Genomic DNA, 26,154 nt, shown 5'->3' with positions numbered 1-26,154 from the left:
ATGGAGTCTTTTGAAGGACCTAGTCGGGTTAGCAGGGGTAACTTATTAGAAGTCCCCATTGTAAATGATTTCTCTTCAGAGGATGAAGATGTTAAACCTGCTGACATTAAACATCGTTTCTCTCCACTTCCCCGAAGGCGGAATTCTGCTTCTTCAGAGGAAGAGGAGGCAGATACCCCCACCACCATCACAAGAAAAGTGTCTTTTGCTGATGCTTTTGGGTTTGATCTTGTTTCCGTTAAAGAGTTTGATACCTGGGAAATTCCAAATACAGGACAAAACGATGACATTGAAGATGAAGCTTTCCCTCAGGAGGAATATTTTTTCTCTCAACTGTTTACGTTACCTGCTTCACAAGAAGAACTTCTGCAAAAAGTGCGAGAGCAGAAAGTACTGTTGGAGTCCATCGTGTTCTTGCCTGGGATTACCTGTATGAACGGCATTATACGAGTCCTCAACGTCTCCTTTGAAAAAATGGTGTACGTTCGAATGACACTGAATAACTGGCTCAGTTATTACGATATCCTCGCAGAGTTCATGCCTAATTCTTGTGGCAGTGAAACTGATCAGTTCTGCTTTAAGATTTCTTTGGTGCCTCCTTACCAGAAAGATGGAGCTAAGGTGGAGTTCTGTATACGCTACGAGACATCAGTTGGTACCTTCTGGGCAAACAACGATGACAAAAATTACACACTGATTTGTCACAAGAAAGAAACTGTGCCAAAGTTGGATAATAAACCACACAAAGAGGTTACTGATAGACATCTTAAAGGCTGCTTAAAGACGACACAAAGCAGGTGAGGATACACCTTAACTTTTGGTAATTTATAATACAGCTGGTGAATTCTAAGTGTGCTTGCTGGAGCTAAGACTCCCCATGATGTTTTCCTCTGTTGTTTGGGTTTTTTTAATGATAGACAGACTTGTTTTCAGTAAAGCTCATGTATATATCAGCCAGTAGTTTTCTGCAGACATATTGGTTGGGATCATAGTTTTAATATATGGCATGCATGCCACTCATTTGAAAAGTAGTGTGAGGGTCTATAAATCATGGGCTGTATACAGATTGTGATCTCTGCAGGGTATAAATTGAGCTGACATCAGTGAGAGCTTTGCTCCAGACTGAGGTAACTGTACAGTTAAAACACTTTAAATCCACTGCCTTGGTAAATCAACAAAAATTTAAGAGCAAAACAAATCCTGTTTTTTCCCATTATTTATTTCATACTACATTCTCTGCATGCAATGATTAAAACAGAAGTGGCACTGGTGGTTCGGGAAGCTGATAGGGAAGGATCCTATTGCAATTAGAATAACTGGTACTTATTTTTCTGCTAGTAGTTGGGCTATTCTACAAATTGTATATTAGGGTAATAATTCCTTTTTTTCTGAAACTGATTGATGTTTCTCTTTCATAAATGGTGAAATGAATAATGATTTATAAGGCAGAATTGCTAATATATTAAAGAAAAAAGATATATAGAATTTATCTCATATATATTATTCTAATTAAATGTAGTCAAGTACTATGTTAATTATAGAGTAAAGTACCAGTGGTTAACTTATAACATAAATCCACATAAAGAGAGACATTGAGGAATAGTAACTTTTGGCTTCCTACTCTGTTTTTAGCTCCTTTCTGTAAGTAAAACAGTGTTCCATAAATCAATTGGAGTTCTGCACAATCAAATCTGTATTTTAGCTTCAGTGTCCTTTGCAATACTTAGGCCCCAGAACTGGATTTGTGTTGAGTTTTTAGTTCCTAAACTCTTCCCAAGTAAGGCAGTGCTTTTTGATTTCCCTGGTGCTCTCCCACTGGACTGAGCTGGTGGGGAAGGGGGAACAGAACCACAGCAGCATTGGGAGCTTAAGGAGAAGGGATACAGCTAGGGCTTCTCCTGTGAAGAACCTTCCTTCCCCAAACCCATACTCACTGTGCTGGGAGCCTCTGCCAGCCCTAATCGCACATCAGCCCTGTGAGGAGAGGCAATATAGCTCAGTGCCTGCAGCAACACCATGGTGTAAGAGCAGCCCTGAGACTAACACGAGGCCGATTCATAGCCAGTCTACAAAGCTCTCCTAGTAAGGGACCCTTGGGCCAGCTCTGGGGCCACCACAATGATGCTTCCATGGGAGAACATCCCCATATGTCAGATGAGAGGGAATGATAACTTTACCTGCTGTGTGGTCAGATCCTGACAGTTGTGCCTGGTTCTGTGTGTCATTTCTGTCCTTCAAGGAGGGTCACACGACCCACACTGGCTAAAAAAGATAGCCTGAGATCCCTGCAAAAGGGCCGTGATATCAAATACCACAGGCATACGCAGGCAGTGTGACTTCAGCCTGAGTTCAGGTAGCCCACATAGAGCAGATGATGGACATGGAGATCTGAGTCTTAATTTAGTGAGCCCTGGGCTTCCAGAAGTTTTTGGGACTGGCCTGCAAATTTTGTTACAGTTGGGCATCTAAGGTTGAATCACTCCAAAGAAGTTAATTCCCTGAAGTCTTCTGTAACATGCCTAATGCTAGCATAAGTTGGAAGAGAATTTCTTCTGGGGGATCCTCCCTACATGTATATGCTAAATGTATTATATATGTCAGACAGAGAGTTATTTTAAAACTGGGGAAGGAGATAACGTGTCTACTCCTTAACATAAAATTACCTTGTCTCTAATCAGGACGTAAAGTTGTCTCCCTCCATAGCAGGCTGCAGAGGAATGCATGTATAGAAGTGTGTGTCTGTGTGCATAGATATATATATATATATACATATATATGCATATTTGTTCATTGTGTACACATGCACACACATATATTTGCAATATTAAAACCGAAGTGGTCAGATGCTTGTTTATAATAAGATCTGTTACACATTTTTGGCAAACTAACATGCACTGTCAAGACCCTCTTTAGTGGCAGAAGGATGTAAAGAGACTTTAAAGTGAACGCAAAAATGAGCTGAAAGTATTTTTGGAATACGATTTCAGTGGTCGCCAAGGCTTCTGAAAGACAGTTCGGGCAGATTGTAATCCAGGACCAATTTTATGCTACAGGGACTTCATTGACTTCACAGGAGTTACAGCTTTCACCAGTGTAAATGAGGTTAGCATCGGGGCCTTTCGTTTCAAAAGAACTAAGACGCCAACCTCCATTGCTCACTTGTTTTTCAAAGTGTCTTTGTACATGTTGCCCCTTTGAGTGAGGAGGAACACCCTGCAGACATCTGCAAAAGTACCTCATTATTCTCCTTCAGACCCTCATTAAAACTCCTTTGCTTTGATGTCTGGAAAAAAGCGCAAGAAAAACAAACCCCCCAAAGTTGGCAAAGTGAGGCTGCTGATGTGCTATGACTCCTTCATATCACGTTGAACAGTGGTGCCTGTTTCACTGTTCTCCTCCACCAGACCATCTCTCTCTCACCTCTTGCTTTACGTTCACATGATAAACTCTGCAGCATTTACACATGCTGTGCTGGATGTTTATAGAGCATTTAACAATGCAGGGGTCCTGGAACATAACTACCTTGTCTTAGGAGCTGCAGCAATGCAAACAGATATACACGGAAGTAATAATTTTACCTATGGTTCACACAGTAAATATGCAGATAAGGAATATTGCTATCCATGCACACGAGCTGGACATCCTACATGAAAGATTTCTTCATAGCAACCTGAATAGAAGGCTATTTTAACAGGACACTTACTTAGCCCCCTATTTCAAATTTAGGAACTTGCTATAGCTTTTATTTTTTCTTAAATCTTTGCTCTGAGATATTTATACTTTCCCTTAAAATGTGCAATCTACCTCTTTAGTTAAAAAATAGGACTGTTGGACTGTTAAGGAATTATGTTTTCTAAGTAGAGATTCTGATCTGCTCTGGGGCACACTTGTGTGGCTCATTAAGTGTCATTAGTGAGATTAGTTGCATTAGTTAAGTGAAAGGAATAATACGCACTTTCAGAGGAAGTTACTGAGGAACCACAGTATGACTGTATCATGTTACCCTTAGGAATATGAGCCAGGACAAAGGTGTGTGAATGAAGTCAAGGGGATGGCTTCTGACACCATTATTAAGAAATAAAATAAAAATGGACTAAATCCTCAACAGTTGCACCTGAAAAAACAATAGGGAAAAGCAAAACTGTGTGGAATAATTAATGCTGAAAACTGTCTAGACTTGGATATTCATACCCACATGACTTAAAATCCTGTCTGTTCACTCCATGTTGCATTTGCTTTTGCTTCTGTTCAAGCATGAACAAATAGTCTTCTCTTGAAGTTTCATAAAGTATTTTTTTGACTGTATTTTTCCAAGCTAAAATTCTTTCCAACACAAATTTTAACTATTTTTGTGTTTTTCAAAAATCTTGAAAGGATTCATAGGCACAAAATATAGTCTAAAAAAAAAAGTTTGAATTAATTAATTTGTGCTTTAGTCTGTTGGAAAATGTGCATTTGACTTCCACATACTCACAAATATATTTTGGGGGAAAAAAGTGACTCCTAAAATTTTAAGGCTAAGACTGGAAAAGAGAGAGTTTCTGTCAATAAACAGCCCTGATTTCTATTATATATACATACATATTTAAACATTCAGAAAAATCTTTTTGTTTGACTCTCGTGCTTCTGGGACATGGATAATGATTCTGAACACAAATTTCTCCTGGTCCTCAGGTTTGGACCACATGATTTTGTTGTGGACCCCAGGCTCCTGCATCGATCTGATCAGACAGGGACTGGTTGTGTGTTGCATGAGGCAAACTCCTATAGATCATGCTGCACGGCGCAGTGATAACGACCTGCAAACCATATTCCCCCATCACTGGTGAGGCTGCGCCCCATTTCTGTGCTTGGTTCTGGTTTGCCGTCTGTCAAGAGAGCAGCGGGAGCAAGAGCACAAGGAAAATGGCTGATAAGCATGAGAAATGTTTTACAAAAGGGTAAAATGTGTATTTGGACTCCTGTCATCTGACAAGGAAATGAGAAGCTAGTATTTCTATCATAACTGTTAGAGTTATCCCCCTCTTGTCTCTCTGAGCCCAAGAGTATACCACTCTGAACTGATGTTGGTCCTGTGCTTTTTTTCCCAATTGCCAGACTGTACCTTTCTTTGAATGGCAGTGCATCAATTCACTTCCCTTTGTGATGCCACTTTAAAACAAAACACAAAATAAGGCGATGTCTCGTACAAGAGCTGCACTATGCACAGTGCACCCTGAGAAGGAAAAGATTAAAACCCCTGTATCTGTGGGCCGCCAGTGTTAACTTCAGCAGCGTAAATACTCAATGGTCTTAAAGCAATTGCCAGTGAGAAAATTTCTTCTGTGCACGAATACTGTTCTGGCTGCAGCTGCTGTCTCACCCACCTTCTGATGGAAGGCAAACTAAGTTGCTGAAGATCCAGCCTGGCGGGACTGCTCTGTGCTCAGACTTCCCCAGGCAGAGGGCAGATCTGTGCCTAGGCTGCCCCAAGAAATGGAGTTCTGCATCAATCAGCTCCTTTCGGTCCTTCCCATAAACCCATGATGTGATTAAAAAAAATTAAAGACTTTTGAGGAAGATATTTGGAAATAGCTTTGCATGTACTTTGCTATGAGGAATAATTGTATTATTCCCAGCTGGTCCATTTAAAATATGGCATTTAAATTATGTTCCTTTTTAATCCTTGTTCTTTTGATTATTGCACATCATAATCAGAAAGGGAAAAGAAGAGCAGAGAAGGTGTTAAAACACGTCTTCTTTGTGTACTGCTATTTAATCTCAAGGTTGTTTCTGGCATCTCAAGTCACAAGTTACACCTTGATCAGCATACAGATATGGGATTTGTCTAAAGTTTATTACTATTATTAGGAAGTGACTGCAGTCACTGTTTTTACCAGGAGAGCAGCTGCTAAAGAAGCTATCCATTCACCGGGAGCCAGCTAAAAGCAGCACTCCTCTGCTGTTCAATCTGACCTAGTATTCCCAGCCCTTCTCTTGCCTGCTGGTCATGGCCAGTCCTTGCCAGTTGTAGAATTAGGTAGCACTGACACCAAAATAAGAGTTCTCCAGGGACTTGAAGGCCGTGATTATCGGGGACACAGGATAATTATTTAGGGTGATAGGAAGTATGTTATTCAGACAAGTGGGGTAATAGCAAGCTGTGGAACTGAGTCTGAGTATTAGGAATGCTTCTTAATGATGACCCTAGAGTTATCTTTTAAGAAAATTGCTGCAGCCTTACCCTCTAAAGTAATTTAAACTAAGCTAAGATAAACCACTTGAAAAATGTTCTAAAGGGAACAATCCTACTTGGCCAAGAACTATGCTGAATACTTTTTTTCTACCTCTCTGATCATAATATTTCAAAATCTGGACATATTTACTATTCAAACCATAAAATATATTGAAGACCCTAAAGATCAATATCTAAGTTAATGACATAAGGCTTTGAATCCTATCACAGAAATGCCAAAGAAACAGGTGGAAGTTTTAGATGAGAATGACATTCACAGAGCAAGTAGACACCTGCTAACAATACCTGTGATCTAATTGGAGAGTACCTGAAGACTGAAAACTGAATCACCATTTTTGCTTTTTGTGATTTTAAACTGTGCTACTCATGTGCCATCCATTTATTGCACTGGAAATATTAAAAGAAAATTCTAAAATGCTATGTAACAAAATATGAAAATAGTGTGTTGCTTTACTGGCCATCTTAGTGCAGTATTTACTCTGGATCTTAGTATCTGTGGTTTCTCATTCACTTCCATGATCTACCTTAGAAACTGCTCTCACCAGCGTTACAGAACAGAAATTTGTGCTCTAATGTATGGGAAATATTGGTTGCTATAAAGCTTTTTCACTTGTTTGCATAAACCCACATAAAACTGATGCTTTGTACTGCGAGTATAATTTCTCAGCCTTATGACAAGTAAGTATTTGTAATTATACATGTATTGCTTGGCTTTACACTTGTAAGGTTGTTTTTTTTTCCAATTCCTACAATTTCATCAGCTTATCTAAATATACCAATACTGTAACACTATTACAGCTAACAAAGGTCTTTAATGGAGCAACTGGCTTGATCCTGCAATAGGCACAATAAAAAATTTAATGAACATCAGGAGTCTCACTGAACTTTGTAGAATTCTGCATGTGTAAAACTATCCCTGAATGTTAATATTTACAGGACCAGAGCTTATTTCTGTGCTCTTAATCACTGATTAAGGACCTTTGGACAAATAGAAATATATTGCTAAATGAACTCCTGTATTCCATTGTTCAATGACTCTTTTGTTTAGGAAGATACTTCTTTTGAACCAGGCTGGTAATGACCATTTCAGTACTGTTTCTCTTGTCCATGGTTCGGGTATTGCAGCTCATAAACGTTCAATTGGAAAAAATTTGTTCCATTGCATTCACCTTGGCTTGGCTAATGTTAGTCTTGAAAAGATGTTTAAAGTCAGTGAAACATTAACTGAGAGCACTGGAGTCATATTTAATCAATGCATTCACTACCAGTGTCATATGAGCTGTTTATTCTGATTATGAACTTTAAGCCTTGATCCAGCCACAGCACTGCAGCTCTGAAATTGAAACAATTGATTCAGCTACAATGTGAATCCGGAGAACCAATCACCCATTGTAGTTTTAAGAAAAAATTTGGATTATCTTCTCAGCTAAGAAAGGTAGAAAAAATGGTCCAAACAAATACTTTGCAAGTTAAATGCAGTCACTGCCTTAGGGCAAAGGAAGATACAAGACCTTTTAAACACCATGGGAGTATGTTAGAAGTGGCTATTTGATCCCTAGGCCTTCAGTGACACAAGAAAATATTAGTTGATATGCCAAAGCATAATGGGGGGTTTGGTTTTCTGACTGTCTCTCCACTCTTCACCTGATCTGTGGAACCAGCTGATACTCTGACACTAAACCCAAAGATTTATTACTGTTGGTTACTAAGAGCACTGAACTACAAAACTGAATATGAACTAGGGAAAGTTGGCAGGTTTTTCTTACTTTGCACTTAGGTGCACCAAGTGGATTTGCATTTACATTTTGCTTTGATGCATAACCATTGTCCCTGCAATAACGTTCATGGCTGCTGGACAATAACCATAAGATGTTCAAGCCCAGGTCACTCCATGCTGTGTTAGAGGGCTGTGAATTTTGTCAGTCTTTCTCCCTCGTTACCACAGTAGATCTGCACCAGTGTCTTCTAGGTTATATTCCAGGTCTTCTGGATAGAAATGTTAATACCTATCACACAGCTGCCTTCCTTCTGTCTGGTAGTAAGACAGCATCTGAATTAAAAAAAAAAAAAAAAAAAAAAAAGGTTATAAAGGTCTCTTCTTGTCATGATAACACCTGGGAATTTTATCCTTTGAGGTACTGAATTTACAATTGCTTTCCAAGATTTAGGCAATAATTGTCCTGTCTCAGGACCAATACTTTTTGTGGTCACCCATTCTGTTCTCCCTCCTGGGGGTGGTATCTGTGTCTTAGTTTCACCTGACTGCCATCTATCTATCTACATTCTCTCTAAGGCATCTGTCACCTTCTTGCATACGTGCCTCATCACACAGCAGTCAACCTCTAGGAAATGACTCGACATGCCAGTAGGGGACTGCTCCTCCTCTAGTTTTTCCACGTGAGATCCAGGGAAAGACCAGATGCCAAATAGGCTAAGGTTTTTTTCTCAGATGTGTCCAAAATAGACACAACTTCAGAGAAGTGAAAGACCTGTTGATGATACTTGCTTTTCTCTTCTATATTTTATAACAGTGGGAGAAGGAAGTAGGAGAACATAGGCTTTACGCCCATCTCCTTTCTATACCACCATTTTGATATCTGATCATGCCCCTTCTGGACAATAGCAATGCTCTGATGTTAGACCAAACCTGGCCCTCAGGAAACTTGACTCCTGACTCACCTTTTGCTCTTTTTCAACAGCTTAGCCTTAGAGATAGCCACCCTCATTGTAAGGTCTTGCATTACTCATTCACAATGTAGCTGTCAATAGATCTTCTAACCCTGTCCAGGGGTATCTTTCCTAAAGAAATTATCTGTTTCTGAAGTAGTTAGTCCTTTCTGCTGAAGGACCTCTGCGATTTTCCAACCAATCTGTGCATAAAACAACTGTGTAACAAGACTTCTGAACTGTTTTATTTCAACATTGTTATGTGGATATCATAATAAGGTACAACAATCCTGACAGTTATAAAAAGATCTGGAAAATGTTGCAATCTTCCTGTTCATAATAGCTATAGCTTAATTTGTGGTATAACTGACTTATTGTGCATGGGTTTTTCTGCAGTCTTCACACAGTCAGGAGGTTTGGGGATGGACAAGGGTATTTTAAAGGTTTGAGCCTGGCACCAAATTGCTGTTGAGCTCCAGGTTCAGACTTTATGGCACTAAAATCTTCAAATGGACTGATATACATCTACATTAAAAAAAAAAAAAGTATTAATGTTTTGCCTTTAAAACTCAAGGTCTTCTTTAATGAGCTAGAAAATAAAGACTAATTTCTTGGGACTTTGTTTGCTTTGAGGCTATGATTATTCTCATCCCAAACCAGGCCAATGCATTTTGTTCTGTGCCACCTATGTCCCTGTTTCAATCATAAACTAAGACTGAAAAATGAAAATATTAGTAATTGGAAAATATAATCCCCTGGATAGCACCAATCCAATAATCTTAATAAAAATAGGTTTATTACAAACATTGTCTGAACCCTACTGGGAATTATCTTTTCACAAAAAACACTCAAATTCCCTTACAGCTGCTCTCGTGATCAATTGTCCCCCTCGATACTATAAAACATCATACTATATGCTGCTTATTGGAAGCATATTTTTCCACTTCACTTTCCAAACTCCCTTTCTTTTCTCCTTGTTCAGAAGCTACTGACAGTCTTTTATTGTCCTTTTGCAGGCCCACCTTTCCTCCTTTTTTGGTGCCAGTCCCTTTTCTTAGACAAGATGACTAAAACTAAGGAGTATGTCCTCAAGGTGGGGAAATACCACAGATTAATAGTCACTTCCTCATATTTCAAACATTTAAGTAGAGGTTCTTTGTGGCTCTATTATCATGCAAAATGCTTCTCAAGGTTTCCAGACCGTCTCTCCTGCTGATGCAGTCTTCTATTCAGTATAGTTTCTAAATGGTAACTTCAGTGCAAGCCTCCATTGCCACACCAGCATGCAAAGTTTCTCACCTACCCCTCTAATGATGAGCAAGTCACTCCATCTCCCTGCCACTGTCCTCTGTATCCTGGCTACCAACAAGGGAGCTAATTAGTGTCAGCCCTGTTTGTTTGGTGACACCTATTTACTAAGAACTAGATCGAGCCTTCTCTAACACTGCTGGTAGTTGAAGGTCATTTAAGAAAATCAATCTTGCCTAGATATGTAATAAGGGTTCTGATTTTAGGTATAGCTTAATTCTAAAAGGATGACTAGCAATGGCATAAGATTTTAAAATACTCTTCGGTGATTTCTACTTAATGTTCACACAGCTATTAATTTATGGCTGTTGATTTTCTTTACAGTTTTGCTTTAATTTCTGAATCTTCTCCTGTGTGGTCTCAATCAGTTTGGAATCTAAAGATGTCATTTAAATGATTGCTTTTTCCATTGTTTAAACTAAACTATTTTCCTGTTGTGCTTCTATTTTATAAATATCTCCTAAAAAAATTAAACATACAAGCAGATGGCAGTGATACTGCCAGGCATGACACATAATAGCGACATCGTGGTTCAGGCACACATAACTTGGCATCTACACAAGGAGGAACCATTTGAAGCCAAAATGCTCTTAGGTAGGAATTGGCCATATTTTTAAGTAAAGCCACCTGGCAGATAGAAATTCCAGAGCCTAGAACTGAGGAACCATGTCTGCTGAGTTTCAGTCAGTCTCTGCTTGAGACATGCAATGGTCCATGTCATGCTCACACCGCTCTTTGCAGTCTTGGTCTGTCTTTAATTTCTACAGCTGTTGGTTTCTGCTGCACCTAAGGTCTAGCTCCCAGGACTCTTCCTCTGCCTGGGAGGCAGTTATTTCAGCCTGTGGGCACACACGCCCAGTCTTACAGCCCAGCCATCTCCTGAGCTCTGCCCCCAAAACCTCCCTGAACTTCAGTCCAGCACCATCAGTATCCAACACAGCTGTGATGTCCCTGTTAAGCTTCTCTTAACGGTATGTAAAAGCCTGAAATCACTGAAAGGTGGTATGGCTGAGTACTTGGTTTCTTTGCAACTTTCAGAGCCACTTTACTGCTTTTTTCCTCCGCCACTACTAATGGATTTGGTACTTCAGAGCTGACACATGCTGCAGTGTTGATGCCAACTGTCTTTTGCTGGTTGCCATCTTTGCTTTGCTGCTCACTTTGTCCTCTCCTCCAAACCCTGGGCAAACTCTCCCCAGGTCCGATTTTACGTGCACAGCATCTGTGCCTTTGGGGCCAGTCATAACTCAGTGTCCAGTTGTTCAGTGCTCTACTTAGGTCCTAATATGTGAATTTAATTTCATTGGGTTTTATCCCTATGTCCAATATTAAAAGACCCGAGGACCATTTAATTTTTTCATGCAGAAATGTCAGTTTTCTTGTATTTTCTTCCTACCTGTCTAGCACAGCACATCTTCTTGCAGGGCGTAAGTCTTGTTTCATGCACCCTAATCTTCATATGCTGAAAACCTAGTTTGAATGATTTAAATTCTTTAGCAAGATTAAAAAACCTTATTCTGTATTTAGATGGTTCCTAAGGAAAAAAATGTATTCCCTTAATTTCTAGCAAATTCTTATCAATACATTTATATACAAATTTTTATAAAGATAAGCTATTCTTATCTAATGGTTTCTAGGAGTTTAAGACTGTCTCAGCAGGAGTTGCTGAGGGATGAAACTTCTAATGATGATTTAAAGCAGTGAAGTGTGTAGGCTGAAACTGAAATAATTATTGCTGTAACCCTCTAAGCACTCTAAGTTCCTCAAGAGAAAATACTTTGTTCAGTACAGACCCTGAACAACAAAATGCTAAAAAAGTAAAATAATAATATTAAAAAAACCTTGGAGCAGGATGATAATTTAGAACTAGAATCAGTATAATGTGAGGATGTTCTCAACAACTGCTCATGAATGCATCAGACATCACAATTAAAAAGGAATAATAATTATGGCTGCATTCTAAAGTATGTAATATTCTATTCCATTCAATAAGCCATGAACACTTTAAAACCATCAGTGTAATCCACAAACCTATATTTACAACATTAAACTGGATGTTCTGCCTTTTCAATAACTGTCATCTCATCTCTATTATTTTCACCTCAGACTCTAATTGTTTCTTTTATGGGAGCTAACCTACCAGTGTCCTTGGCAGTACAGTTTATGGCTCATGCATTTACAGTAATTGTTTGGGCAATTTGCCACACAGTATAACAATCTTCACATCACAATCAGTTTTTATAATAAACAGCATTAGTTGTGAAAAATACAAGTGATGCATGATTCTTATGGTAGATAAAGGGCACTGAAGATGCCCTTTAGAAAAAGAAAGGAAAATGCTCAAGCCTTGAACTGCTTGAGAAAACTACTGATGTCACAATAGAGCTAATTAATTTGATGGTATAAACAAGAGGGGGAAAGGGCCTTGCATTCATTAGTGTCAATTCCAAATGAGAGCATACCGTTCATAAAAATAATATTCTGCCTTCATTTAGACAAAATGTGCAGGTAAACAAATCAGAAATAAGCACCAATTCCTGAAATAACAGTGGTTTTGCTCCTTAGCTTTATCAAGGCTCTTTCTCTTCTTTAGCTGCGGAGAGCTGAAAGCCTAAGTAGGTACAATTTGCAGGTAGACCTCTGGACGAGGCTAGCTCCTGCTGCCCACCAGCCTGGCTGGCTCCAGTGTGGCCAGCACTGCCAGGCACTAGTGGGCACTGAAGCCTCTGTGCGTGGTACTGGTCTGCTCCTGGGAAGCTGAGTGCACATATAATGGCTTCTCTCCACACACATAGGAGTTTGCACATAGAGGTGTCCCACCATGCGTGGCTCTGGAACATCAGAAATTCTCCAGCAGAGAAATAAAGTATATGCACTCTGTGCCAGTGCACAGGCAGGTAATCCTCAGCCTTCTTGTCATCTCCATGCCACCTTTTGGACGCTCTCTTGTGCTGAGACACAGGGAGGCGAGGCCCCATGAATCACAAAGGTGGCTTCAAGCCAAGGCTGCACCTCCCCTTCTATGAATTCTTTGGCAGCACTACAGCTGGAAACAACCACGTGTGATAAGAAATTGTGGTGTGGTTATATTATAAGACTATAACTTCAACAGTTGATAACATGGGCATCAATTTAAATCAGTAGGAAACTTGTCCCTGTAGTGAGTTTTGGACTGAGCCTTATGGAGGCAAGGAATGAGTTTATCTTTACTCGTTAAATATTTAGCTCATCTATTCAGTGAGAGAGAACAGAATTAACTACAGAGACATTATCACAAGAGAAGTCAAAGTCTGCACTCTGGATACCCACACCGGGGTCTTTGGTGGCTCCTGAACCCCTTCTGTGAATTGTCATACAAAGGCAGAGAGGTCAGGACATGGTTTGGATCCAGATCCTAGAAGGTGATGAGATGTAACTTCAGTGCTACTCTTACCATGATAATGAGACCAAAATCAAGCTTATGTTTTTAACTTTTTTTATATAGTACCATTTTACCCCTTCTTGCATTTTCTTGTCTCCATGAATTGGTTTTGCTAACATTTTCTCCACAGTCCCACTGGAATTTTAAGACCAGTGTAAATAGAACAACATTTTAAATGTAATTTCCCAGTAAGCCAAGTCTTGTAGGGGTGATGAGGTGATTGTATTCTTACTCTACTGAGTCTTGCAAAACAATTTAATAGAATTTTAAAGCTCTGGATAGAACTTCACACATACACAGTCTTTCTTACTGCTTTCTGAAATTCTTTCTGCCTTAGAATTTTATTTTTCTTACATATTTGTGGGTTTTGAATGACATTGCATATGATACTACTGAAGGTCAGAATTACATGTGGAAAATCCTTTATTTAGTTTCTCATCAATGTTCTTTTAACCCAGCTCCTCCAAACCTTTTACAGGCTTCCTGCTTCCAATGTGCATGTAAAATTTTTAAAATAACTTTTGGGGCTGCTTGTGGGTTTTTGTTTGTTTGGTTGGTTTTTTTGTTTGTTTGTTTTGTTTTAAGGAATGCAGCTATTTCCTTCTCTACTTCCTTTTGACATGACATCTGCCACTAATGATACAAAAATAACCAAATCAAACTGCCAGCCCTTCCCGCCCCACGTGCCCCTCCTCTCACCAGCTCTGTGGGGTTACAGTTCTGTGCAGGATGCCTGTTTGGCTCCAGTGATATCTCAAACCTGAGCACTTCCCTTCACTAATTTACTTTTTGCTCTTCTGCTCCTCAGTAGAACATTGCTGACACATTTAACTACTTCTTTTCAAGGGTCTCCTATGTTGTTTACATCCCAGTGGCATCATTCTTCAGCAAGGCTGGCTATTTTTGGCACTAGATCCAAAAGCACTAGTATTGAAGGTTGCTGCTGTATAAGACTCCTCTTAGGTTTAGAAATCTGACCTGAAATTAAAATAGAATTACTGTTTGGTTAGCAACTTCAATCTTGCCAGCTCCTTGCATGAGGGCATTTTAGCTTCACCTCAACTTCATGATAGAGAAGGATAGTTTTGATTTTGAATACACCTTGAAGAACCATGAAAGATTCTGTGAGAGCCTAAGCCTATCTGGATTATCAAATAAAATTGTTTTGAAAGATTTTTTCCCTTTTACATGTTTTTAACTAAATATTTAAGAAATATTTTCTTTAAATACTTTAACCTCCCCATGCGTCTTTAGATTTCAGACTAAATAATATATTCCCACATTTTATTTTAAGTATGAGATGGTATGAAATTGTTCAAGTTGCATTAATTTAAAGAGTTTTGCAGGTAAATTTTCATCTTTCCATACTCCCTACTTCAACAATTGTAGCCTTTTCCCACATTCTGTAAAATAAATATCTTGTGATTTACATATCAAGATCTAGCATAAGTGGATACAACACAGGATGGACTGAACAGTGCTGTGGGTTATACAAATATACAGACACAGCTTCTGCCAAATATTGCTATGTGAATTAAAACCACAACAAGCTATAACGACCTCACCCGTTATGAAGAGATTAGTAGCTCCTGGCTATAGTCCCAAACCTATTTCAGACCAGACCAAAGGCACCTGCTGTTCCACAGTGAAATGTGTGCTCCTGGAAGCATAACTCTCAGGGCATATAGTTGCACAGGAGCGTTTGAAAAAGGCTGGACTGGGACTAGGGGAACATGAAGTCTTATCGCTTGGGAAATGTGTTGTATAATTCTGTTCACAAAAATATATCCATGTTTCCATACCAGGACCTTCTCAGTTTCTTGCGTCTGGTACTTGCACTGAAAAATTACAGGATATAAATTTCTAATGCTTACAGATCTTCTTTGAAGTTCCCACAACAAAAGTTTTTGTGAACTCTTTGTATTAATATGTTGGCAGAGTCTTGCTGCTTAGTATCTTTTCTGCCTTCTCAGTATTTACCCCTTTGCTATATTAATAGAGGACATTTATTTGCCCACTCAGACTTTATTTTGCTATGCTGAAAATAGAAATACTCAATTTGTGTCCTTGGTCAATATAGATTTTTCATCCCACCAGTGTTCTTGTAGTCCTCTTCACACCTGTTCCAGTTTAAATTAATCTTTTGTGAATATTGTAGACAAATATTCCAGATGAGTTCTTATTAGTGCCTGGTGCCACGACAAGGATATTTCCCAGAAATCTTTCAGTACTGGGAACACCTTCTCTGACATATAACTGCAGAACATTCTTTGCCTTGTTGCCATGACCAGCTCACACTGATGGCTTGGAAATGTTTTCAGCCAAAAATAAGTAGGTTTTTCTTGTTCATCTGTTTCTTCCAACTTCCAGGCCTGTGGCAGAAACTCTTTCTAGTCCCTAAATGTATAACCTGTCACTTTATAATTTTGAATTTCATCCCTTACCTATTATTCTGATCCTCCAGGCCACCTATGTCTTCAATCCTCCTATGTGTCAGTGATGTCTCCCATCTTCCTATCTGCCACAGATTTAATTTAACTTTGACTTTTTGTGCCTTGGTCTGTAATAACATGACTGAGTAAGTCTGATTACACGACCGGTCCTCTCCAATTCCCTGGCGATGTCTGACAGCTCCGCACAGCCCAGCTTGTGGGGCCCCACTTGGCACTGAGCCCCTCTCCCACCACCCAGCTCTTATACTCATCTCCCTCTTCTCCAGTTTAATTAATAAATTTCCCATGTGGCTGCACAACAAATGCTTTAATGAAGTCCAGATAGATTAGATAACTGATTTTTAGACAAGGGAAATATAGTAATCTTATCAAAGACAGTTATTATCAGGTGAGTCTGGCATTTTTATGCCATTTTCCATGTCTCCGTATTTATTCTTTCATTTAAATTTGGTTCTAAATCTATTGTGAAAACTTTTTGAAGACACCTGGGCCTATAGTTGCCCTGACACTACTTCTCTTCTTTTTCCTAAATGTAGTTGCTGCTTTTTCTACTCTTCTGATACTGTTACAGTAGTATCAAGACCAATTTGATAGATTTGCATAGCAAATATTTTGAATTAATGTATGACTTCCTCTGTTGGTTCTCTCAGTATTTTCGGTTGGACATTATCTTATTGTCTTAATTGGAGCATACCTAAACACCAAGTTCTGCTCCCAGACTGGATGAAATAATACAATTTTCTAAATCTCTGTTCCTATCTGTGACGCCCTGTAATATCTCTGCTGATATAAGATCCTGCCCCACTGCTAACACTACAGTAGAACAGTTTAGGAGAAGTCTTTTGATTGTGGGGATATACACAGATTATCTGAAATCTTGATCAAATCTCACTTACAAAAAAAATCCTATTTAATTTAAAAGGACTATTCCCAAGCCTTGACATGTCTTTATCCCAAAACTTTCTGAAGTCAAAGCAATATTGTTTATTGGCTAATTAACCTTTATTTGTCATCACTTGTATGTTCTTTATCTACCCCTCACATCTTTAGGGTTCAACTTTAACACTTTTTCTCTATTTGGGATGCAAATTCTACATAACTTTGGGTCTCTGAACTCCTTCACATAATGTCCATCAACTTTTCAGTCCTCTTTTTCTTACTAATTTGTCCCCGAACTTCCCATTTTTTTCTAAACCCAAAATTACAGTGATAACCTGTTTTTTTCTTTTTATCACTCAGTCCAAGTGAATGATAGTTCCATCAAGAATGAATCGTATATGCATAAGTATTTTTTTGAAGCTGGTAGAAAGTCATAAGTTCCTGCTGTACTTTATGAAGATGTACCATATTCATCTGAAGGAGAAAAAGCAACTGAGCTTCTGCAGGCATACAGGTACTTACATTGGAGGGGAACTGCACCAGCTGATACAATGAATTTTCCTAGCTTGCATTGTTGTCAGAAAACCTGGGTTGCTAAGAAATGAAAATCAACATTTTTAAAGTGAGGACAAATTTTGCGTCTCTCACAACGCAGAGTAGGTACATTCAGACCACACCCCACAACACAGTGAAATAATTGATTTAGAAAACAAAACCTGAATTAATATTATAATTAAATAATCTAATGGAATTCTGCCAGTAGCTATGAACTTTTCAGGAAAATATGGAAAAAAACAGTCAGTCAAAAAACCTCACTAACAGGACAAACATCTTCCACAGACATCAAGAGGAAATGATACTGTGCAAAAGCACGGTGATCAAACGATGGTAGTTTTGCTAGTAGAGATTTTTTTCCATCTAGTTGCCACTTCTTGATGAAGGGGCTAATTTTTATTGGCTTTTGGGCAGTATTTGTCTTTAGGGTGTGCATACATGTTTGAGATTGTTCCGTGGTTTTATCCACCTGTAGTCTCAGCATTTTCATATCAGACTGCAGTGGTGTTGTTAAATGACTATTGTTTTATGCTCCCTGTGCTCCTCAAGGACTTCAGTGTCAGTATTCTCAATTTAGGTTGATTTTAGGTTTCCACTTAAATCATTATATAAGGACAGGTATTTCTGATGTGGAAATAAAATAAGGAAACCAGCTGATACACTGACTTTCCCTGTACCCCAGTATTTGCAGGGCTGAGATGCACAAATAATGGGTGATGAGCCAGTGATCTTTTAAAATCGAGTGCAACATGCAAGAAGCCATGTTACAAGCCCTGCAGTCTGGATCCAGGCTGTGTGGCTGTATTGTCATTGCTATTTATTACGTGTGTTGCAGTTCTGAAAAGAAACTTGTGGACCAGGGCTCCAGATGCTGCTAGAACAAGAGTTAAGGACAAATTCAACTCTGATACTCTAATACTCTGTGGGTTTTCCTTGGACATGAGTGCAGTGTGGGTTTTAATAACATCCGGGTGTGATAGCAGCTGAAAGTGCCAGCATATCTTGGATGTGAACTCTGGCTGTCAGTAGGCTGTTATGTTAGATATGAGCATCAATGTCCCTCCTTCTTCTGGGAATGCTTCTCAAAAGAAAAAAAAGGGTGTCAAACTCAATTCCTTTAAGAAGTAGATGAGGACCCGTTCTAGCAGCAAAGGATGCTATCCCTGCTTTCCAAGAGTGGCATCCACAAGGCTTAACGCTGCAGGTAGCCAGCTACATTCAAAGAAAAGCTTGAGACACACTTTTTTCCCCCACTGGATAGCAGTAGAAGCTTCCCTGCTGTGCCCATGTAGTTTTGGGATCATTATTTTGGGATGACTGACTCAGCTCATGCGTGTTACATGTCTTGGCTCCTGATTCAGGGCTTTTGCAGACCCCCTATTAGCACCTAAATGCTTTAATGCATCTGTCTCATGGTTAAGTCCCAACCTACACAGTGTGTAAGCTTATGGAAACAGGTGGATGAAAAAGATGCGAAAGGGCAGAAGAAAATTGGGAACAAGTTGTAACACTAAGAAAAGCATTTCAACAGTAAAACAAAAAGAATAATGATGCAGTAATGATTTACCTTAAAAACCTCACAGATCTACTCAAAATAGGGGCCTGGCTCTCCCAGCCTTTTCAGGATGAAATGCAGATTATGGCACGGCTGGCAGGCGAAAGCACAACTCGATGTGAGTAGGAGTGTGAGAAACGTGTGGAGGCTATGCACGTACCAGAATTCAAGAGTGACATGACATTCATATGGATAGCAAGAATATTCAGCATTATTGCAATCAATGGTGAAAAAGAACTGTTGGGAGAGCGGTAAATCTTGTGCTTCAAGGACAGCTTCTAACAACAAAAGGCCAAGAGGGAATTTAATAGGGCAGTGCAAATTAGTCCAAGTATTTGCCTACAAGAACTTTACATCTTCCCTGCAGTATCTGATGGTGGCCAGTGCCAGAGATCAGATGCTAGACTGGCAGGATCTTCTGTCTGTTTTAGTCTGGCAATCCCTAAAAAGGCTGGATTTTAAAAAGTTGGTGACAGTTGATGTCTAGGCTCTTTTAACAGAGTATAAATTTAGCATCCTCCTTCTGAATTAAGCATTTAGGTGGCAGAGTTAATGTTATATCAATTCAAATGAAAGATGCTGGGATAAAATAGAAGGGGAAAAGATTAATATTTGAAAATTAGAAAGTAATTTTCAGTAACAGAGGTGGACGGCTGGTTGAAAAACGCATAAATTAAGACCTACAGAAAAAAAATTGCCTCTCATAGAGAAGTCATTAGGAGTGATATAATAATTTACATTTTACGTAAGTGACATTCTTTTTACATTTTTTTCCCTTTTCCTCTAAAGGTTACATCCCTATAAGCATGCAATTCAAACTGCTATCACTTTGCATTGATATTGATGAGGACTGCAAGCACTCAGCATCTCTCTGTAGGTGTTTGTCATGTTGGACCTGGCCTTTGTTTTCACAGCCAGCAAAGCAACAACAAAAATTGCACTGGCTGCAGGGAAGTAGAATCCATTCCTGCCGGCCAGGCATAGCTTAGCAACAGGATTTATACTGTATACACGCAGGGAGAATCTTTTGATTTATTTCAGGTAAAAAGGTGTCTTTTTCCAGCGATCTCTGTATACATACATATATTTGAAAATATAAGCAAGAGAGAGGCCCAATCTCCGGAACACATATATCCTTCCAGACCCTTGCCTGACCCCAAAGTTACAGTCTCCTGTCACTGACCCATCTAATCACCTTTGTGCTGCTTTCTCAGAAGAGACCTGGGAAAACCCATCAACTTTGCAATGTAATCTGAAGGTCAAAACATTTTCATTTTCTTGCTCAATTCTTTTTTTGACCAAGACTTAATATCAGGTCACTCAAAAAAATCTACCTTTTATAAAGCTGCTATTTTTGAATTTCAAACAACATTTAATATTTTGTGTAATTAACTAGCAGTCTTTCTAGCTGAGTCTAAGAGGAATTAGAACAATATTTTTTGCAGAGTAACACAAGAAGTTTCTTTTTGTTTAACAGCAAAGAAGAAATATTGGCAACGTCTGATGATGACACATGGAATAATTCAAGGACTTCAGGTACAACACCCGGTTTAATTAGTTCTTCCTTACTGCACATGTTAATTAAAAAAGATAGTGTGGAAAACAACCTCATGGAAATTACTCAAGTATGTTTTTGTTAACTCTTTAGACACAAACATCCCAGAGATTGTTTATTCACAAGCAGAAGACAAAGACACCAACCCAGCTAATGAAAATATAAAAGACAAAAATGCAGAATATAACCAGGGTGATCATGAAGATGATGAAAAAGAATTAGAGTTGCTGGTAAGTGTTATACAATTATATCTACGGTATTAAATGATATGAATCCATTTACGCTTCAAAGCTGGTGAAATGTCCCCTTTTAACAGAGCTGACTGATGTACTAATTTACAAATGTAAAGCCTTGGTCTGTACTTTCATTGAATCTCTAACTGATTCAACAATAGAAGGTGCTTTGATTTCAGTGTAGTGCAGCAACTTTTCCTGGTCTTAAATTAATTACTTCTCCCTTTTACTTCTTTACCAGAGGCTCTAAATGACAGTTTGAAGGAATTAGAAAAATAGCATTTCAAAAATCTCTCCTCCTAGTCCCTAGGATGGGAATATTCTTAAATAAATGTTTTATATTTGGTAAAATTCTTATATTTATGGTACCATTTGCTTTTGGCGTTTTTCAACTATGTAACATGCTATATGAACAAAATAAATATATATATTTTTATAGTAGCAGATTTTTCTATATCAGTATTTGACATTAAATTTGTTATAATAAATTTCACACTCAGTGAACATTCAATCTATTTGGATTTGTGTATGTGCGTGTGTGTGTAGTTTGGCTTGCATTTTTCAGTATGGAAGAAAGAATAGCAATAAATGAGACACGTACAGCAATCTATTATTCTCAGTGTCTGTTCTCAGCTCATATCATTTGGGTTCATAGATTCATAATCATAGATTATAATAGCTATCACCTGTGAAAATGTGAATGCTGAATCAGACAGGAGAGGAAGATGAGAACCATTCTTTTTCTTTTTCTTTTTTTGTATTGGTAGAGAGAGAATAATTTCCTCTTATTTGCATACAAATTTTTCTTGTCTTTTACTTAAAAAAAGTTGAAAGTTGTTGCCTATTGTGGGACCTTCCACTGCCTGAAAGTCATTGTCTCCTTTTCTTTTTTTTTTTTTCTTTTTTTTTTGTGTGGTGAAACAGAAAAAGGAGGACCTCTAAAATCCCTTGTTGTTCTCAGTCCACCCTGTTACAAAGAGCAGGATCAAATATAACCATTTGTTTATCAATTGCCAGGATTGTCTGTACAATAAATGAAGGGGGAGCTATAATTTAGATGTTAATTTGCACTATGCGCTCTTTAATGAATTAAACAATGAAGGTTTATAATAGATGGAAATACAACCAAATCTTTGAAACGCACAGGCATTGGCTCACAAGACAGCTGTGCAGTTGACAAGTAACATGAGCCTTATGTGAGAAGAAGGGGAAATCGTAAGATTTGCATATAATTATTGAGATCATGCAAATGTCAGTTATGAGGAAGGGAAAAAAACACAGGCATCTCACTGTTAAATCCTGACAGTTGGCATCACCGAAGAACTCAAATACACTTGAGCACTGGTTGGCAGAGGGTCATTAAAACAGAATTTGCAGAGACATTAGCTCCCTCACTTTTCTTTGAGTGACGTTTTACTATTAATAGTTTGCAGAGGCTTTGCAGAAAACATATTAATAAGAGAAACTGTAATGGGGGTATCTACAGCAAGTGCAAATGAATAAAGGGGTGCCCAAGACGCTAGCCTCTAATTGATCAGCTAGTGCTATCAGTGTGACTATGCTAAAGTGAGAAGAGAGTGCAATGACAAGCAGGCATAGCTGAATAATACAATATGATATTTGGGAGCTGGGAGGGAGAGTGATTAGTTTCTGGCCTTTTACTTTGCTAATCTCATTTCCAACTCATGTCTTACCAGATTGTCTAAAAACAGTCTGGTTTGAAGCCTGTAAAATGGTCCCTGAGAGAAATGAAGCACAGATAATCCTTACAGTATTTGTCAGTGTGAAATGTGTCTTTGTTTTACTGGACAATACTGTACATTACCAGGCTTTGATGTACCGTATCAATGACCTCATTTAAACGCCAACCTCCCCCCCTCACACCTCCCTGTCTCCAAACCTAGAACCGAATGTGTAGAGAATGAATTAGCCTCCCTTTAAGGGAATATTCTCTTCAGATTTAATTTGTATAAAATGCACTAGCAGCTTACTGAACTCATGAATAAAGAGAGAGGGTTCTGAATGCTATTTTATTTCCTGCTCCTTTCAGCACCACCATAAAGCTCATTACCTATGTTAAAAAAATACATACAATACAAATTTTGCAAATGGTTTGGAACACGTTTCCTTAAAAGCTTTGTTACTGAAAACAAAACTTCCCATAACAAAATCCTGCCTCCTTCATTTGGCATATTTTTGCAAAGCGCTTTTTGATCATTCTTTTCTATTCTATTGTTTCAGCTAAATCAGCACTTCACAGGAGCTAGAGGTACCTCTTCCAGAGATGAAAGGAATTTATACACAACAGAACCAGTTAATTTTCCAAGTGAAACTGAAAGATTGGAGAAAAAGCTAACCTGTATAGAAGGAAGCAGTGACTTGCTGAGGCACCCTGTGCCCATCAGTTCCTCATCTGAAAACACTTCACGAGAGATAGGAGGAGAATTAAAAGATAAAGTTAAGTATTCGCTAAGAGATTATTGTAGTCAGCCATCAGGAAAGGAAGTTGCTGCTGGCTTGGTAAACAGCGGCGAGCGGTCTTTGGAACGTACTGGTACCAATGAAAGCGCCCTATCAGCAAAATATTTTCCTGGGACAAAGCAGAATGAGGTTGCCGATATTACGGCTACCATCTCAAGTCGACAAGGAGAAAGCCACACAGATATTTCAAAAGGTGAAACAGATAGTGCCTCGGGAAGTAAGATGATGGAGAGGTTATTCATCAGTGAGGATGCTGCTGATACCTCAAAAGGGGCCTGTGAAACGAGACCAGAAACCATTTCTCCAGAGCATGATGAATCCATGCAATTAAATGCATACATAGCAGGGACACTGGATGGCAATGCTAATCCAGCTCCGGAGCACCAGGCGCTGCAAACGTCTCACCAAATTCTGGATTCATTGTTGTCAGACGCTGACAAAAATGAAGGAAAAATCAAGATGATTGAAAGCAAAGTTCGGGTACATTTAAAAGGAGATTTATATGCCGACACTTTTGCACATGCTGATGTCTCAATAGATTCTGCAAAAAGCACAGAGTATACGCAAAAAAACAGAGTTGGTGAAATGTCAGGAAAGAACTATAGCACTGATGCAGGGAAGGAGAAGAAAGTCATCGAAGTAGCAGACTTAGCACTAATTGGCGAGGAAGAAGCACCCAAGCCTTTCAAGTCATACAGAAAACACGCCGCCAAAGCGTTGAACACAACGCCTCTGTCAGCTGAAGACAACAAACAGGCACCCAGGCCTGCACAGGCAGATCCCCCGGCATCCTCTCCGGGGGATGAAAGAAGAGCTGAAGACACTCGGGAACACAGAGGATTCACGAGGTTAAAAGACAGAGGAAAGTCAGACAACACAAACAGAGGAACACTGATAGGGAAGGAAAGGGAAGCAAACCCCGCAGAGCAGAGGTGGCAAGAATCGGGTAGTGAGGTTTGGTGGGGAGCGAGGGGGATCACAGGGCCTTGGAACACAGCTTCCACAAAGGAGTTGTTTACCTGCCAGGAGGCAGAGAGTTGTGAAAAGTCTTCTGTCTCTGAGCAGGGTATTGCAGAGGAAGCAGAAGCAGGTACAGCTTATATAATTAAAACAACATCAGAAAGTGCTCCAGAAAAAATGTCTGCCAGTGAAAAAGCAGTAATTGCTAAGCTACCTCAAGAGACTGCACTAAGTGACAGGCCCACAGAGGAAAAGGAAACAGCGTTTGATACACATGAAGGGAGAAATGATGGTTCACATTATGCTCTTTGTCAACTCAACACAGTGGGTGTATTATATGACACTGAATTTGAAAAGGAATCAGTTTTAGATATTTATAATGCACACGTACATGAAACACTGCAAGGAGAAACGATGTCTGTATGCAATAACAAGGAAAAACGTGCCAAAGCACAACTAGACATCGGCAATATTTTACCTCTAGGTGAAGCAGTAAAGGCTTCTGCTACAGGAAAGAAAGATGGTTTGGGGCAGGGTTTATATTCAGAAATATCTAAACGACCCCCGAGCACCCAGAAGCATCTATACAGCAAGGAGGCAGAAGAGCTGTGTAAGGAAGAAATCCATGTTGGTACTCTTTCCTATTTACATGCTAAAGCTGAAACAAAAATGCCACCTTCTGGTTCAAATGCTGTGCCAGGTTACCATTATAAAAGCTCTTCAGTGGCATCTTCTGAAGGGTCCACTGTGGCAGGAGATATGGAGCATCTGTATAGACAATTCGAATTCAAAGTCATTGACAAGGTTGCTGCTGAGTCAGGGTATGATTTAAGTCTACCGAATGAAATGACGTGTATTAATAAAAACCCCTCTCTTGAAGCTGAAAAAAAAGAAGTGCCTTGCACTTCAGACATAGCAATTTCTAGAGAAGAAAGAGAAAGGAATATAGGTCAATGTTTCTATCAAGCAGAGTTCAAACAAGAGAAGTCATTGAGGCCAGGGGTTTTAATTAGTAAGCCTACCGAAGATGTTGGAGGGACAGGCTCTCAATCTGACCATTTAATAACTAAAGAGAAAATGTTAAACTGGCTTGATGACTCACAGAAGGAAAGCCAGCACATTTCTGATTCAGCAGATATTTCTAACCAGAAGAGCGAAGCACTTAAGTTACCTAATGAGTCTCCAGGTTTAAAACATATCGCTTGCAAAATATTTTATTTCTTCTTCTTTCTTTTGTTTGCTGCAACACTCTATCACTATGATTTGATAGTTTGTCTTGCACTCTACCTGTTCTCCTTGTATTGGCTCTACTGCGAAAGAGGAAGAAACAAGGAGTCTGTCAAGAAGGAATAACATTCTTTAATTGTCAACTGTGCTCAAGATCCATGGTCAATAGTCTCCAATCCCTCCAAAGCATTTTCACTGTTAAAGAGCTTATTCATTATTAGAACCAAAGCAGGTTTTCCACTAAAGCATCTTTTTTAAAAGATTACATATGAAGTTGAGCCTTCATATAAGTAATTATACTATATAGGACCATTATGTCTGGATCATTAAATACCTATATGAATATGAGTTCCGAAGCATGTCAAGATAAAATGAAGTACAGCTGTTGCTCCTTAGCAGGATATGAAGAAGCAATGCTTCGTATTTCTTTAGTACTTAAACCCACCATGTTTTTGCATTAATTTCTTTTGCAGTAAAGCTACATATTTTTCTGGGAGTTTTTTCTAAGGTTTTGTGTAGTACATAACAACACAAGGAAGGATATAAAAACTAACTCAGTATTTCAGTACTGACATTGCAGTTGCAGTTGCTCTAAAAACTAGGACACTGTGGATAGATTAATATA

The 26,154-nt window shown here is 38.9% G+C and overlaps 1 protein-coding gene across 1 annotated transcript; it reads left to right on the top strand.

The window, feature by feature from the left end:
• On the top strand, positions 1–25,655 carry PPP1R3A (protein phosphatase 1, regulatory subunit 3A). Its single transcript, XM_010154274.1, has 4 exons — positions 1–797; positions 20,551–20,609; positions 20,722–20,858; positions 23,103–25,655. Exons 1-4 carry the CDS (start codon positions 1–3, stop codon positions 25,653–25,655), a joined length of 3,546 nt encoding a protein of 1,181 aa, XP_010152576.1.
• The last annotated feature ends 499 nt before the right edge of the window (positions 25,656–26,154 follow it).

Source organism: Eurypyga helias, unplaced genomic scaffold (genome assembly GCF_000690775.1).
Source record: "Eurypyga helias isolate BGI_N326 unplaced genomic scaffold, ASM69077v1 scaffold386, whole genome shotgun sequence".
NCBI classification, from domain to species: domain Eukaryota; kingdom Metazoa; phylum Chordata; class Aves; order Eurypygiformes; family Eurypygidae; genus Eurypyga; species Eurypyga helias.
The sequence above is the reverse complement of the archived record's forward strand: the minus strand, read 5'-3'. Positions and strand labels throughout refer to the sequence as shown.

Excerpts from the sequence above, each read along its gene's own strand:
- PPP1R3A (XM_010154274.1), top strand. The coding sequence starts at position 1 with ATGGAGTCTTTTGAAGGACCTAGTCGGGTTAGCAGGGGTAACTTATTA. Across the intron at positions 798-20,550 it reads TTAAAGACGACACAAAGCAG|CAAAGAAGAAATATTGGCAA; the intron begins GTGAGGATACAC and ends TTTGTTTAACAG. Across the intron at positions 20,859-23,102 it reads AAAAAGAATTAGAGTTGCTG|CTAAATCAGCACTTCACAGG; the intron begins GTAAGTGTTATA and ends CTATTGTTTCAG.